The 16371-nt window shown below is 58.3% G+C and overlaps 1 protein-coding gene across 1 annotated transcript; it reads left to right on the forward strand.

Annotated features, from left to right (window-relative positions):
- The first annotated feature begins 14280 nt into the window (after nt 1-14280).
- Nucleotides 14281-15921, forward strand: LOC117646814 (mucin-2-like). The gene is made up of 2 exons (XM_034388042.1): nt 14281-14383; nt 14545-15921. Exons 1-2 carry the CDS (start codon nt 14333-14335, stop codon nt 15781-15783), a joined length of 1290 nt encoding a protein of 429 aa, XP_034243933.1. The 5' UTR covers nt 14281-14332; the 3' UTR covers nt 15784-15921.
- The last annotated feature ends 450 nt before the right edge of the window (nt 15922-16371 follow it).

Consider the following 16371-nt stretch of genomic DNA (forward strand, 5'->3'; position numbering starts at 1 on the left):
GCGGCCGCCCCCCCACCCCCATCACCCTGCTGTCCGTCCTGGACGTCTTGAAGGGCCGGACCCCTGCCCGCTCAGCAGAAAAGCTGCTTCACCATAACCATCCTCCTCCTCCTCCTCCCCACCGTGTGATGCGACTTTGGAATTCCCACATCACTTCAGTTTTTGTTTTATAGTACGTAACTTTTTTTCTTGGGCGGCGGTGCGAGATTTTCTTAAAACATTATTATTTTTTTCCAAGTTTGACCAACAACATTGAAACTGAGATTCAGCCGTCCAGGTCGGGATTTTTCATCCCCCTTCGATCCGTTTCCTTTTGTCCGCGTGGCTGGCGGCCAGGCGGGCGGCGGCGGCGGCGGGTGATACCAGTAAGTCGTCCGCCCGCCTTTCTTACGGCATGTCCGGGAGGCCACTGAGCACCGACTCTCTCGGTCTTATGTCACACTGTGCTGACGCTGCGCCGCCGTCCCGATGCGCCCCACCGTTCGGCACTCTGCGTGTGTGTGTGTGTGTGTGTGTCGGTGTGAGTGTTTAGGAGTGAGTGTGTAATAGTGTGTGTGTGTGTGTGAGTGTGTAAGTGTGTGAGTGTGTGAGTGTGTGTAAGTGTGTGTGTGTGTGTGTGAGTGTAAGTGTGTGTGTGTGTGTGAGTGTAAGTGTGTGTGTGTGAGTGTAAGTGTGTGTGTGTGAGTGTAAGTGTGTGTGAGTGAGTGTAAGTGTGTTTGTGTGTGTGTGTGTGTGTGTGAGAGAGAGAGAGAGAGAGAGAGAGAGAGAGAGAGCGAGAGCGCTGAGGTGTGTTTATGAGAGAGTGCGGGGACGTCTCCCCCCAGACGAGCAGCTGGGCATGACGTCACGTGGTGTGCGGGGATAGGCTCGTCTTTCCGGACGTGCCTGGGGGCGGTCCGGGGCGGTCCGGAGAAGCGCTCTGTCTCTCTCGCACCGCCGCGGAGCGCCCCGAGCGTGCGAGCGAGACGGCGCGACGACAGCGCTGTTCGGATTCAGCCTGCAGGTATACAATTACTCCCGGGGTGGGGGCCGACGCGGCCGATGGGGGCCGCTTAGGCATTACGCGATTGGCCAGCCGCCTCGGGCTGCGTGGGGCAAACCCTTCCGAGCAAACTCCTTGCCGGTATTAAGTTCCCCCTCGGTCGCCGCGCAGCCCTAGCGGCGAGCCCCCAAGACGGCGTACAAGTGTACGGTGTACCACCGGGGTGGTCCCAGACTCCAATTTCCCGGATTTCCCCCACAGTTTGTCTGCCGATCCGCCGGCCGCGCGACCAAAAGTGCGCGGAGGTAGATTGTGTGCCTGGGTTCGAATCTCGACGCACTTGCTTGTTTTTTTTCGTGCTCGTTGAGTCCCGCCTAGTCCTTAGTGGCCTATTCTGGGCCCTGCTGCGCCGCCACCGTCGTCACCCCGCCCCTCCGAGAGCTGCCATTTGCCTCATGTGCTCAAGATAGCTCGGCGGCCAACCCCTCCTCACGTGGCCTAGGTTAGGTTATAGTAGGGCTGAGATTCCCCCCCCCCCTTTTTCTCTCTTTTTTTTTTGTGTGTGTGTGTGTGTGTGTGTTGCCGTCTGATCACGCTCAGACTGCTTCGTCCGAAGGGTCCCTGGGCGCTGCCGGCGAGTCCCTGAGGAAAACGCGCAGGGAAAAGCAGTAGGAGTGCAGGCAGGTTCGGCGAAGCGGTCCCGTTCTTTGGCTGGTGCCCTGCCTCTGGGCACAGAGCCTGGGGCAGCGCGGCCTGGGGCAGTCTGGCCGGCGGCAGGACGTGGATGTACAGACTGGGTCTCGGACTTGGGGCGGGTCTCTACACTGCGAAAAGTGTCGATTGAAGGATAAGAGTTGCTGAAGTCTGATTTTTCAGCGCAGGTTTCTTTTGGAATATTCAGAATTCAGCAATATCTGCTTTCGACTAATTTTTAGTCGTTTGGGTTTTTGAGAATTTTTTTTTTTTTTTTACAGTGAACACCTCATCCCGAAGCGCTCTCTTGAGCCCGGAGTCAGGGGGAGAGACTCGTGTCTGTATTCCTCTCGGCCAGTCTCATACACGCCAGCACTCGTACCACCGCAGCTCGCGCGCTCACTCTCTCTCTCTCTCACACACACACACACACACACCTACACACACACCTACACACACACACACCCACCCACACACACACACACACACACACACACACACACACACACACACACACACACACCCATCTGCATTTCCTGCAATACGACTCGATAGTCAAGTTGTTGTTTTCGCCGGCAGAATGGGGCTTGAAAATTTCCCCGGGGACGGCGAGTTCGCCAACAAACTGCTCGCGAATGGGTCTCTGATCGCCTCGCGCGAGACGCCGCGCCTGTTGCTCCGCATTGAGTGGGTCAACACGCCAAACTGCAGGCAGGCAGGGCAGGCAAGGCAGGCACACCTGCAGCGCCGACGCAGCGCCGAGGCAGCGCCCGCCTCGGGGGGACGACAACTCGGCCCGGAGGAAATATTGACGCTATCGAGAAGTTTGCAGGCGGACGTAAACAAGCGAGTTGGAGCCTTGCAGGGCGGGCATCCCCGGCGCAGCGCTGCACCGCGCGTTGCCTATGCCGCCGTTGGCGGGCGGTCCCACAAGTGGAGGCGGACGACATCCCGGACGCGTTGCGAGCTCCAGAGTCGTTAAACAGGACTCGAACCGAGCAAGTGCGCCCCAACAATGGATTGCGCTCCGAACGAGGAATCCATTGGTGCGGTCGCTCGCTCGGTTCGAGTCCTGTTGAGCAACTCTAGAGCTCAGAACTCGTCCGGGACTTTGTCCGCCTCCACCGGTCTTCTGGCCCACTGTAGGCTAGTCGAGCCACGATGCTCACTGAAAACAATCTCATACTCCCACGAATACCTCCCGAGGAGGAATCCAAATGAGTATCATCTGCTTGAATAATTAACGGCGCTGAAATTGGATTTTTTAATCTGTGCGCCTTGGAGCGAGAGGCAAAAGGGACGCGGGGGCGTCGTGCTTCGACGGGCCGTCGCTTCCTGGGGGGCGTGCCGACCGTGCCGACTGCCGACCAGCGACCGGATGGCTTCCTGCTGCTGCCCTGATGACAATTAGCGAGCCGTCCCCTCCACCGGCCTCGCAGTGGGCCAGAAGACCGGTGGAGCGGCCCAAAACCCTAGACGTGATTTGAGTTCCAACGTTGCTTAACGGGACTCGAACCGAAAGTGTGACCCCACCAATGGGTTCCTCGTTCGGAGAGCAATCCATTGGTGGGGTCACACGTTCGGTTCGAGTCCCATTTAGCGACTCGGGAGCGTAAAACGCGTCCAGAGTTTTGGCCGCCTCCAACGGTCTTCTGGCCCACTGTGCGTCGCTCTGTGTCGCTGTCGCTCTGTATGGACTGGGGGGCCGCTGCTCATTTTCTTGCCGGCATCAGCTTGCCCTGCCCCCCCCCCCCGGCCAACGCCCTTATTGCCTACGTTAAGATGGTCCGGGGGCGGCTGGGTAATTGTTTTTGATGCCCGTCATAGCGACCACTCCGGCCCCTCTGTTGCCACTGCCCTGTATCTCCATCCAGCCTCCTCCCCCTCCTCCTTACCTCCCTTTTACCCCCCCTCTCTTTTTATCCCCCCTGTCACCCCCTCCGTGCGCGGCAATCTCACAATAAGGCGACGTACATCAGCGCGACACACGACAGCCCCCCCCCCCCCCCCCCCCCCCCCCACGCCACCGACAGCGCCACGCTCTTTTTATATTCCTGCTCTTTTTTTGTTTGCCGCGCTTCCTCGCGATGATTTCGTTTGGAGATTTTTTAAAACAAAAAGAAAAAAGTTTTGGTTTCACTTGTGATTTTTTGTCACCGCAGTAGACTTGCTCGGTACTTTGGGAAGAGCTGTTTCTCCGCCTTTCCTCTACTAATTTTTAAACCGCAAAGTAATCGTTGAGTCAAGAACCGACCTTTTTTGTCTGATTTGATCTAACAAGCCAGCGCAGCTTGCACGGCATGGCCTGTCGCAAACCCTGCGCCTTTTTTGTCTTCAAAGTTTGTGTTTTTAACCGTGTAGCCGATCTGCACACAACAGCGGGGTGCCACGCCACTTGCCTCGTCCGATAAATCAGTCAGCCACTTTGCTCCACACTCGCTCCTCCCAATCACCGGCCGGTGTACCGGGGCATGTTCCACCTGGCTACAAACAAACAAGTCCCTCACCCACCGCCCAGCGGGCCGCCCAGTAGACTGGTTCCGAGAGTTCTCGTCGCTGTGTCCCTCTCGTACTCACGGAGCGTTCCACGAGTGAGAGAGACACGGCGCTCTCGGCATCAGTCTGCAGTCGGGGTGGTCCGCGAGCCGCGTGGCACTGACGAGCCTGCTGTGCTTTCCGGACTGCTGCTTGTTTCACCGGTTGGAGGCAAACGTAGAAAAACGGCTTCGGACGGGGCGTGGGGCGTAGCTTTGACAAACTTTAAACTTTGTAACTAAAATAAAAACTATTATGCTAAAATTTAAAAAATAATGTTGAAGGGCATGGAACTGTTTGAAAACATCCTAGGCAACAAAGTTGATTTTTTAGAATCCTTTCAGAGTGAAAACCGAAAGCCAGTTTACGCCGAGCCAACGTCCTCTAAACCAGGCCTGCACTTAACGAACGACCACTCGATCACTCGGCCAAAGCGACAACACACCGGCCAAGACGGGCACGACAAGCAAGACAAGGGACACAATCAGGCGGTGACACCCTTCCCAAGGGCGGCGGGTCCGCGTCCCAGGCACCCACGCGGGCAGACGGACAGGCAGCCCCCTGCTCTGCATATTCAATCACTCTGCTCACCTCCGGGCACCCCGCCGCTCTCCACCCGCCTGCCCAGCGAAACAGTGAAACCCGACTGCAAATCAAACAGGTGCTGTTATACTTCGGTGTATTGTGTAAATGTTTGGTCCGCCCCAAGGCGTTGCCGCTGCGCTGCCGCGCGTTGCTAGGCGACCCTCGGCACGGGGGCATTTTGATTGGCTGCGCTGCCGTCAGATTTGGAGCGAGAGGAACATTCCTTGGAAAACCAGGAGCCACCGTGTCCTATCTGAACGCGTGGGAGACGTTGCCTTGAAGCTTTCGAAGAAGGGCGTCAGATCGTTGTACGCTTGAATGAAGCGAACAGGTCAAGCAGTAAGACGAGCAGGAAGTCGGATCTTTAAAACTGCCTCCCCCCTCCTCTTTCTCTCCTCGCTCTCTCTTCCCCGCGTTGACCGAGCCACCTGGCGCCGCCACTCCGTTCCGATTACTTGGTGGAACTGATGACCCGCAGGATCCCACCTTTCGGCAGCCCTTTTGTGTGTCTTGGATTTTGCAGCTACGGCGCGCTTCGTACATCTGTCTCTGTCTGCCGATTTCCTCGGGGAAGGTGCTGGGGCCCGGTCAGTTCTCCGACCACAAGGCCACACTGGAGCGCGGCCCGGTTACACAGAACGGCAGCTCTCTTTAGAAAAAAATAATACACAAAAACAACAACTACTACTAATAATAATGATGATGATAATAATAAGAAGAAGAAGAAGAAGTAGTAGAAGAAGAAGAAGAAGAAGAAGAAGAAGAAGAAGAACAAGGACAATAAAGATGATGTTATCGTGCACAAAGTACGATGCAGAACCTTAAAAAAAAAAGCACTTTAGTGGCAATCAATCGATAAAACTGAAAGTGAAACCGGAGACAGGAATCGGCAGTGTGTCGCCGGTTGTGCGAGGCGAGGGGCTGCTGGTTCGGGTCGAGCGCGGATTCCGTATCCGAGAGGCATGCCCTTGTTGGCGTGCCCTCCGGGAATTCCTCCAGGGACACCGAGCGGCCTTGTTATCACACATTCAGAAAGGGCGCGTCGTCCTCGCGCACTGTAGCCCCCCTCCTCCCTTCCCTTCCCCCTGGCCCTGACGACGGCGACGACCACGCCGTGGAGATTGCCCCGTAATGTGCGCAGGAGTCGCAGGACTCGGCTTACGTGCGCGCGGGCGTTGACGCGATTTCCGAAAGCTGAGAGTCGAAAGCCGAGATTGTCACTTTACAGTAGCGAGGGGGCGGGCCGGGCGGCGAGGCCTTGCTCTTGTGTTCGCCACTCCGTTCCGCATCAACTTCCCGCAAAACAGAGGCAGGCGGGAAAGGCGAAAGCCCTCCGTGTAAGATAGCGCGGCGCGCTGACAAATTTCGCCAACTTGTGTCCCGGGATAGTCTCGCGCGCACTTTCACTATCACTCCGCGCGTCGACGTCGACCTGGTGGACGCCGCCTCCCGCCGCCGACGTCGCCAGCGCCTCGCGCACTCCGTCATCAACAAGGCGGTGTACAAAAGCCGGCCGGGCCGTTTCGGCCATTTGTAACTCGAAACAAAAGAGAGCGTTACCGGAAATCGCCGCGCGCCCCACTTCCGGGTTCATCACTCAGCGTTACGGCGGCGAGGTGCGAAGCGAGGGACGCCGCGTCGTCGCGGTGGCGCTGGGAGAACGCCGCGGCCGCCAAGCCACTTTGCGCGGGACTTATTGCCATAACGGCGTGCGGCTCAATCCCGCCGCGAGTCCCTCACTCACACACTCCAGTAACGTGAGCAGTGCCCTGTAACGTGGGCTGGAAATAGTGGAGGCGGTTGACGGTGGTGTGTGTGTGTGTGTGTGTGTGGTGACGGTGGTGGCCTTCGCTCCTCGAGCACATACCGGATGTTCACGACGCGGCGAGCTGGCGACCGTGTCTTAGTGTGTGTGTTCCTGTGTGTGTCCGGCGAGCCCCGCCGCGGATCAGCGCGCCCCTGTACCGCCGCCGAACGAGGTGCCGGTGGCGGAGGTCAGGCGGGCGGCAGGCGCGGGCGCGGCGTTGTCGAGAATATTTTACAGGCGCGTTAAAGCGAGGAACACTCCCGGCCTTGCGCGCCCTTGCGCCACCCGCCTCACTCGGAAGTCTCTGTCGCACTCACAGCGCGTCCCATGGGAGAGAGAGAGAGAGAGAGAGAGAGAGAGAGACCACGATTGTTCGGAATCAGGCGGCGGCAGGATGCTGCTGTGATCCGACAATCCCCCTCCCCGCTCTGGCGGCCTGCATCTCTTTCAGCCCCTTCTGTTGGCGTTTTACGAGGCCCTCCCGATTGGCTGGAGTGGGCGGAGGGGGGGGGAGGTCCCTCCAAGGGTACAGCATTGAGGGATGGCGGGGGAGCCATACAGGTTGGGATAAGGGAAGTAACTTGTCTTGTAGCCCGGCGCGGCCCGGCCCGGCCCGGCCTGGCACAGCGACGGCCCTCGGGGCATAAGTGTGACGAACGGGCGGGGGCTGGAGCGAAGCGCTGCGGAGCGAGGTCTGGGCGGCGGGCGAGCCGGAGCCGGCGCCCATACCTGGCGTGGCGCCCCGGGCTCTCCGCATCCCGCCCGCCGCCGACAGGGACACGATCGTTGTCATCAGGAACACGGGCCCCAAGTGTTTCGCGGCCACGCGGCGGCCGGTCCCCGCCAGTCCCCGCCAGTCCCGCACTCCGAGGCCGGTCCCCGTTATACGCAGTGTGGGCAAGGCGCGGCAGGGGGGCGGCGGTCCATTTGCATTATTTGCACGGCGGACCTGTTAAAGCCGAAACTGTATTCCCGTCTCGCTCTCGCCTACCACTCGGCGGCGTCCCCCCCCCCCTCCTCCCCACGGCCGTGCGGCGTGATGCTACCCACACATCACGTGCTGACGCGCCGCCCCAAACTTTGCTAATCAAAAACAAAAAGGGAACTTTGGATAAAAAAAAAGTGGAAAATAATAAAATAATAAAAATGTACGTGTTCGCGCGGGGAAAATGAAATATAGTGCCAGCCGCGGGCCGCAAAGCACCAAGCGGCTTCGGCCGCGTCACTCCCACAGGGATGGATGGGCCGTGAGAGAAATCCGCCAAGGCCCGCGGCGACGCGCGCGGGACGCGGCCGTGTCTCTGTCAGTCTGTGAGGCTGTCAGTGTCTGCCCGGGTCGGCCACGCCCGCGCGCCACTGGACAGCCGTCCCGCAGTGGGCCAGTAGGCCGGTGGGGGCGGTCAAAACCCCAGACGCCAGAGTCGCTAAATTGGACTCGAACTGAACGTGTGACCCCACCAATGGATTGCTCTCCAAACGAGGAATCCATTGGTGGGGTCACACGTCAGGTTCGAGTCCAATTCAGCGACTCTGGAGCTCAAAACCCGTCCGGGAATTTGACGGCCCCCACCGGTCTACTGGCCCACTGTGCGTCCCCGCGTTCCGCGCGGCAGACGAGAATCACCGCGCGGCGAGCCCCCGACCTTGATTTGATCCGTTGTTCCCACGGCCCGTTTGGCGCCAAAAGTCCGTTAGGGCGGACGACACGCGGCGAGGCGTGGTGCACGCAGTCCCCGCCGCCCCCGCCGCCCCCGCCAACGGCCCGGCCAAAGTGGCCCGCTCGCCACGCGTTTCGGATCGTCGCAAAAACGGTCGGAGGCCATGGGGCATACGGAATGCGCTGCCCCGCCCTTTGACCCTCGCCGTTGTGTATGTGCACTGTGTAGCGAAGGGGGAGGCGAACCACTACCGTGTCGTTTTGTTGTTGTTGTTTTCTCGTTGTTGTTGCGAAGCGTCTCGCTGTCTAATTTGGTTGGCCCGCCAACTTGCCTGCTGCTCGCTGGAATGAAGAGCCGCCAGTGTGCCCGTCCAACTCGGGCGGCGCGCTTCGGGCGTGCGGTAGGTGGATGACTTTGTCCCGGTGCGGGGATTCGGGGGGGGGGAGGGGGGGCACAAGCTCGCGCGGACTCTTCGGAGATGGCCAAAGTGTCGCCAGTGAACTCGGTTGGGGTCGCACGGACAATAAGTATGGGAACACGCGCCCGGGCAGCAGAGAGAATCGGAGAGTAGGGACCGGGGGTGGAAGACCCCTCACCGTCGACCTGCCCTGCCCCTGGCTCGCCCCTGGCTCGCCCCGCGCTCGCTACTGGGGTCCGAGTATGGCTGGCTATTTTGCTCACGTCTCGAACAATAAATCGTAATACCCGGGGCGGTCCGAAGTTCGTGCGCCTGGAGCGGGGGAGGCGCGGCGGACGGAGTCCCCCCCCCCCTCCCCCCACCGGAGACATCCTCGCTTCCATGCATCTTTGCCCTGACACACCTCGCAGCGCCTCGCAGCGGCAATCTTGTCCATCCCAGCGGTGCTTCGGCGGTGCCCGGCCTGCCCGCTGCGGACTCAGCGCGCTGCCTCTCTCGCACTCTCACACACTGGTGTGCAAGGGAGACAAGCGCCGTTTGGAGTCCGTGTGCTGCCGCCTTTTCACTGTCCTGGCCGGGCCGGGCCGGGCAGCCCTGCAAGGTCGCGGAGGGTCTGAGGGTCCGGACCGCCCGGACCGAGGTCAAGGCGCGCCACGCAGGGGTTCCCTGCGTCGGTCGTCCGTCAAAAGAAAAAAAAACGGGGGCGGTTTTGAACTTGGGACTTTGCCCGCAGGGATCGGTCGCTGAGCCCGCTCGGCCACCGCGACCTCCGCGCCACTTTGTGCCCCGCCATCTGCCTCCACCTGAATAACAACGTTGCCGCCAATAAATGGTTTCGAACTGGCCGAGCGCCGCAGTGGAAATCGAAAGCCGATCGGCCGGCCGAAGAAAGCGATCCGATGGAGAGATGATGTCTTCATCGCTAAACCTTTAAAAGCACTTCACCTTTTCTCAGTATTTTTTTTCTCTCCCTCACGGGCCTCTCTGGCCGCTGCGATCTGCCGATCCACCGCGCTTCTTTGCCTCCAAGTTGTAATTCAAGTCGAGGGCGTCCTTTCACACGCCGGGTAATCCGGGTGGCAGGGAGGAGCAGCGCTGCGCCCCGAGATAGTCCACACCGTCAGCGTCCTGGTGGGCCACCGAGGCGGCTGGCTAGACAGCCCACCCGTCTTTCTGAACCGGTCCTGCCGTCGCCCGTCGAGGAGAAGAGGCTGCTCCGTGGTGGGGCTTCGGTGGGCGTCTTTTCCTCGTGTGTGATGCAACCACGGTGTGACGTAAACCCAGGTTTGCCGCCCAGCTGGCCTTGCCCCCTCCCCCTGATTCGCCCCCTGTTGTCCAAACCCGATTTCCGCCTTCGCTTCCCGTTATTTAGGGCGTCCCCTCCCAGCCACGCGCTCACCTTTCCCAGTAGACCACCCGCACGTCCCCGTCCACAACAAAAACAACAGCTAGAATATTTGCGGTGGGGTGGCGCCGCGGCCTGCAGCGCGAAGTGCCATGAGCGCGAAGCGCGCGTTAGCTTGAAAAAAAAACTAACCTCGTGAGAGCCAGCAATTTGCTTTGCCGAGTTCCTGTGGGAGTTCCTGTGGGAGTGCGACGCTCCAACGGTTGGAAAAGGGGCGCAAAGCAGGCACACTTGCCGCGTTTTGCTCAGGGTTTTCTTTGCGCGCTGCTTTTCGCTGAAACGGGGTTTTGCGATAAATTTGGACCAAAGTTGGGCGCTGTGGCAAGCCGCAGTCTCGCCCTGCCCCGTGCACTCGTGTTTTAATTACCAGCTTCGTACTCGGTGTCGGCCACCTTGACGAGCTTCACGTTACGGTGCGTGTGCTGCTCGGTCTTCTTTCCTGGAAATCAGGGGCTGTTCCAGTGGGGCTTGCAAGGGGCGTCAAAGTCGTGATGGCCCCCTCTTTATGCACTAGACAGGCAGCCGCTATGAAAGAGGCAGGCGAATTGCTTCACACTCTGCTTGAATGTAGACGAGAAGCGTGCACTGTTGGAAACAGCGTTGTAGTTTAGCAGTAAATTTGTTGCCAATTTTCTGAATGACTGAAAGTTGTTACCAGATGAACAGCGTGTCGAGGTTGGTAATTGTGTTGTTGTCACATAACAACCCTCAGTGTGGCTTGACCACCAAACTTGGAAAACTTCGAGGCACGCCACTGGGCTGTTCCGGGACGCGGCCGGGCCGGGCAGGCCGGGCTGGGCAGGCCCGGCGGGCACACGGGACGACGCGTTGGTATCGCACCTGGGATCCAATTGGACCGTGTGCCTATAGCTCATGAGGCGCAGCACAGCGCAGCAGCGCGCCCCAAATAGAGGCTGTTCATCACTGTCGCACCGCGGATTAGTGATTGATGGTGGAATTGTGTCGTCTCATCGCATGGTCGCGCCGAAGCGTCGCCCGCTTCACCTTGCAGTCTGCGACACGCCCAAAAAAGGGGGCAACAAATTGGCGGCTGTCGATCTTGAACCGCTTTGGAAGGCGCGGACCGCACTGCGGAGAAGTGCTGCGAAAGAATTGCAAAGCCCCATCCTTAAGTCAATATGGACTAGTGTCGGTAGCGGCAACCACTTAATTCAACGCTTTGCAAACTAAGAACCCGAATATAAAAATCTCACTTGTTTCAGGCCGCTTTTGATTTTCCGGGCGTGCACTTAGATCAACAAAGATCCGGCCGAGAAAAACAAGGAGCGGGGCCGGTAGTCGAACCCGAGCGCGTTGCGGCGGATCGGCAGTAATTCGATTTTTGCGACCGTGCATTGGCAGCAGTGGGACTGGAGGACGGACATCATGGCCTCCAGGGACTGGGGGGTGTGGGGCGGTCGCAGCGAGCGCTGGCAATAATGGTGGGCTGGCTTCGACGTGGATGGCAAGCCCGGCATATATTGCTCAAGATTACGAGTTCCTCCTACTCTAAAGGCTCCTCAGTGTCTTTATCGCACGTCGCACAGCCGGCCTTCCCCAACCCTGCCTCCGGAGGACCCCCCCTCCCATCCCCCGCCGACAGAGCTAGGCCGGTAATATTGAGTCGTGCTCGGGCGGGCGCTGAGAGATACCCCGCAGCTACGACGGCGCCCGCACCGGCCCCGCTAAACCTACCGCCATCGGCGTGGTCGGTCCGGGTACCGAGGGCACACAAAGGCTGGGCTGCCGCTCGGCGTGCACGTCTACGACGGGATCGGCCCCGCCAGTGCTGGCCCGGGCCGGTCTGGGCCTGCTACCCCAGAGGCTTCCTATTTAACGAGCCCGCTCATCGCAGCGTGGTTGGCGGCCATCGCACCCGAAGCCCCGTCGGGACCGTCGCCCGCAGTCTCTGTTTGCCGTCGTGGTGGCGTTCACCGAGAACCTCAGCGTCGTCGTCGTGCTCCGGACTTGCGGCTCGCCCGCCGCGGCTGTTCTGGTCACTGGGCATAGTGCCATCGTGGGACAGCGCCCGCCCGTGCCAAGCTGGCCTCCCGGGGGGAGGGGGTTTAGCGGCCAGGGGGAAGGCTTTTTGTCATCGACTTGGCCGCCACGCACGCCGTCTTGAGTCTCTTCAAGTTTAATTGTATTTAAATTGCTCTTGGCACCGCATGAGGGAAGCGAGCTCTGCCCAGGCACGTTCACCAGGGTTGTCAGTCTATGTAGGTCAACACTAGAAGTCGCCCTGCAAAAAAAATTTTCGAATCTAAATGTTGGCCGAGGTTATGCGTCATGGCTGGCGTGCCACAGGCCTGGCGACGTTTTAGTGCGCCTTTTTTGCCCCCGGCATGCGGCGGCAGTGCTGCAGGGCGTTATTGATAATACAGTGCGGTCCTTTGCAGAGTACGTGACACTGAGCGAGCTTGAGGAGACGGCCACAACACAATAATTCATAGCCGCAAAAACCCTGGCGAGAAGTGTTGTCAGGAGGGCTTGGGCAAGGACGGCTGGAGTACGGCAGAGAAGTACTGGGGGTCTTTACTCTTGGTCGAGTGTGCCTGCTCTAGCGCCTTAAAAAAAACCATACAGGGAAGCAGAGAAAAACAACCGAAATAAATCGACCGCCGTCAAAACTGCCGCCATGATTAATAAACTGCGGTGCGACTGCAAAGGTGCGCGCTAAAGCAAACAATTTCACGCGTGACGTCCGAACAGATAAAAAATGCGTTTCGTACCAGATTTATGGCACGTCCCCCTCAATGGTGAGGGCCCGTATGCAAATGCCCTATAAATTGGCGAGGCCGCGTCGCGAGTGCCGCGCTCGCCTCCGTCTGATGAATCGCTCGCGAAAGAGGAGATTCCGCGAGATCCTCTGCGTTTTGGTAACGGGTCTGGGCGCTTCCCCGGAACAGATTGGACACATGCGCGCGGCTCAAAAAGGTACGGATGGGTGGGGCGGCGCTCGGAGCTCGTGCGGGCAAAACTGGGTTGTCAGCCTGGTGAATGGGAAAGCATTACGGCACGCTAGATAGTTTCCGCAGTGAAACGAGATATCTCGGCAGGCAGTCTAAACGGCTCGTGTTTTGTCTCGTGTTCCAAGCGGAGTCGGCTTGTGCTGTCGTCAAAGTTTGGAGAGCGAGAGCAGTCACTCCCTTTGTGAGACGTGTTATTGGCTGAGCATGAATCCACTGATTCATCCGAGGTGAAAGCCGTTCTGTCTCTATACGGACGCACCAAAAGCAAGCGACTTTTTTTGGTAATTTCCTTATTTTGTGTGCTTGCTGTATGGGAGCTACTTTTATAAGGATTAGTCCACTTTGCCAGGCGAACTAACGGTCCCGTGATCCTGGTTTCCTGTTTAGCATCGTATTTCTTGCAGCAACGCAGTCAGGATTCGTGAAAGCAGTCACTCCCAGATTTTGCCGGTTTGCCCAGCGCAGCGCTGTGGGCCCACGTCCCCGGCCGTCAGCCAACGCATTCGACGGTTGCATTAAGCGCCCAAGTCCCCCTCATTCTATACGTCCATCTCCCGCCGCTGTTTCCCATTAAAATGCTAAGCAGCGCGGTATGTAACTCGCCCTACATGTTGGCTGAACGCTGCTCCGACGTACCGAGGCGCCCCCCGACCCCAGCCACCCCTTCTCTACTTCTCTCTCGGACCGGGGGACCCGCATAATAGCGGGCCTGCCCCTGCGTGGAACGCAGGCAAGGCCGAAAAGGCGGCCCGTGCATTCGGAGCAGTCCGCGGAGCATGACGTCACGGACCGGCGTCAGCGCCTTGCACGTCTGACGCGACACGAGTGACTCAAAGTCACACACTTCGTCAACCCTTTCAAAAAGAGGCATTCGAAAAATATTGTGCTGCATCTGCGTGCACGTGGTAGCGCATTAAAACCAGTTTGAAGCGCAACGATCCGTGTACCTAAGCGTGGCAATCCCTTTCTGTAGTGAGAACGGACAATGAAACATGAAGAGTCAATATTGACGCCTGTGTGACAGCGAAAATAGGAAGTTCTTATCCCTAGAATTTTAATCGACGGTGATGATTATCGTAGTGAATCCTGTCATGTCTCCTCTTATTGGCCAGGAAATCTCCAAGGACAAGAACACGCCGTTTTGGGTGATTGTACGGTATTGCACGCCGCGAAGTGCGTCTGCTTGATTCGGCAAAGCCGAGAAGGAGGGGTGTTTGCTGACGGTGACACCTGCGAGTATATAAGGAGCGTATACTGCCGCGAGCACATTGCAAGCCATGGCAGCCAGACACGTCGCAGCACTGCTGTGGGGAGCCCTGCTCGTCCAGGTAAAATCACGGGCCTTGATCTGTTCCATTTACATCGTATATTTGGGCAAGCGAAACTTAAGTGAGAAAGGAGATGTGGTAATGTAACTATTTTTGAAGGGAGGATTGGTCTGACTAGCGGGAGCCTCTTTTGATTGCGAATCGTTGTGATTATTAAACAGGCCCTCCTGGCCTTCCCGACGCCCGAGGATGACGCCGAGGACGAAGTGCTCAGCCGGTCCAAGAGGCAGGCGCAGACCATCCAGATGAGTCTGCATAACATCCTGCGCTCCGCGGGCATCGACACCACCGGCATCCCCGACTCCACCATCGAAATCCCGGTCACCACCGGCCGTACTGTGATCCGCGTCCGAGTCCGGGACCCCACCACCACCACGACCACCACTACCACGACAACCACCGAGGCACCGGCCACCGGAGTCACCATCGTCATCCCCGCGAGGCAGACCGACGGCACCGACGTTGACGTGGAAATTATTGTCAATACGGAGGCGCCGGAGACGACCACTCCCGAGCCCACCACGACCACCACGGCGGCACCCAACGAGATCGTCATTATCATCAACGTCAACCCCAGCGAGAATCAACAAGAGTTGACTACCACCGTTGAACCGGAGACCACTACTCTGGAAATCACTACCCTCGAGCCGGAGACTACCACTCTGGAACTGACTACCCTTGAGCCGGAGACCACTACCCTGGAACTGACGACCCTCGAGCCGGAAACCACCACCCTGGAGCTGACTACCCTCGAGCCGGAAACGACCCCGGAGCCAGAAACAACTCCCGAGCCGGAAACGACCCCCGAGCCAGAAACCACCACTGTGGAGGTGACAACCCCGGAGCCGGAAACAACCCCTGAGCCGGAAACGACTCCCGAACCGGGAACGACCCCTGAGCCGGAGACCACTACGATTGTGCTGACGACTGAAGAACCGGTAACGGAACCTCCCACCACGCCGGAGCCTGAACCGGAAGCTCCCACTACGGCGGCCCCTGAACCCGAACCAACAACCACGACTACCACGGCTGCGCCAGCAGCGGCAGGTCCCACCGTCATCGTGAACCCTGCTCCGATGCCCAACATCAACGTCAACACCAACAACGAGATCCACAACAACATCGCCCCCTACCAGCCCGTGTACGTGACGGCCGAGGCCGTCGCCACCACCTCGACTACGGCCGCGCCCACGGTCGTCGTGGAGGCCTCCTCCAAGGGCCCCACCATCCGCATCGAGACTACGGACGAGGCCAAGGTGTCCTACGACCCAGCCACTGGGGCGACCAAGATCGAGACGAACAGGCCGACGGGTACCGCCATCGGTACTGGAACCTCCATGGGGCTGGCTTACCCCGGCATCAGCTCCGGCCTTGGCTGGGGTGGACTCTTCCTGGGTTGAAAAGGCCATCAAATCAGCAAGGCCGTTTATTCTTTGAATAATCGTTTAGTGTTCCCTGAGTGTGTTACCTGGAGGATAGAAGGTGTGTCACTAACATCTCTTGTTTGCTCATCTCGATAAAGGACGAGAAAGGTTTTATGTAGTTTTATGTTCTTATGCAAATGTTACTGCCCTCACAAAGAATCTGGCTGATAAATTTAAGGAAAACTTCGCCATTTTTATAGAGTAACAAAGTACTTGAATTTTGCTTTCTACAACTTGATTTTACATGAGAAACGCGATGAAAAGAGCTTGGGTTCAAACTGGACAGGCTCGGCTGCTAAGGTTTGTTTAACACGTGTCATAGGGTCACAATTTTGTCACTTTTGGAAATGCGGTGGATGGTTTTGACCACTTGTTTTTTTGTTGAAAAGTTGTAAGCAGAACCAAAAATATACGGTTAGCTTGCCTTGGCACGCGACAGTAATTAGAAGCAGCCGGTAAACGCGTTATCCAACGGCCGAAACTCTCCCTGAGAAACGCGCGTGCCGAGCCTAAATCATGAAAAAGTTTTGGCCCAGCAGGGACACGCCGCCGTGCTGATGTTCG

This window comes from Thrips palmi, unplaced genomic scaffold (assembly GCF_012932325.1).
Source record: "Thrips palmi isolate BJ-2018 unplaced genomic scaffold, TpBJ-2018v1 HiC_scaffold_2, whole genome shotgun sequence".
Taxonomy (NCBI): domain Eukaryota; kingdom Metazoa; phylum Arthropoda; class Insecta; order Thysanoptera; family Thripidae; genus Thrips; species Thrips palmi.

Excerpts from the sequence above, each read along its gene's own strand:
- LOC117646814 (XM_034388042.1), top strand. The coding sequence starts at position 14,333 with ATGGCAGCCAGACACGTCGCAGCACTGCTGTGGGGAGCCCTGCTCGTC. Across the intron at positions 14,384-14,544 it reads GGGGAGCCCTGCTCGTCCAG|GCCCTCCTGGCCTTCCCGAC; the intron begins GTAAAATCACGG and ends ATTATTAAACAG.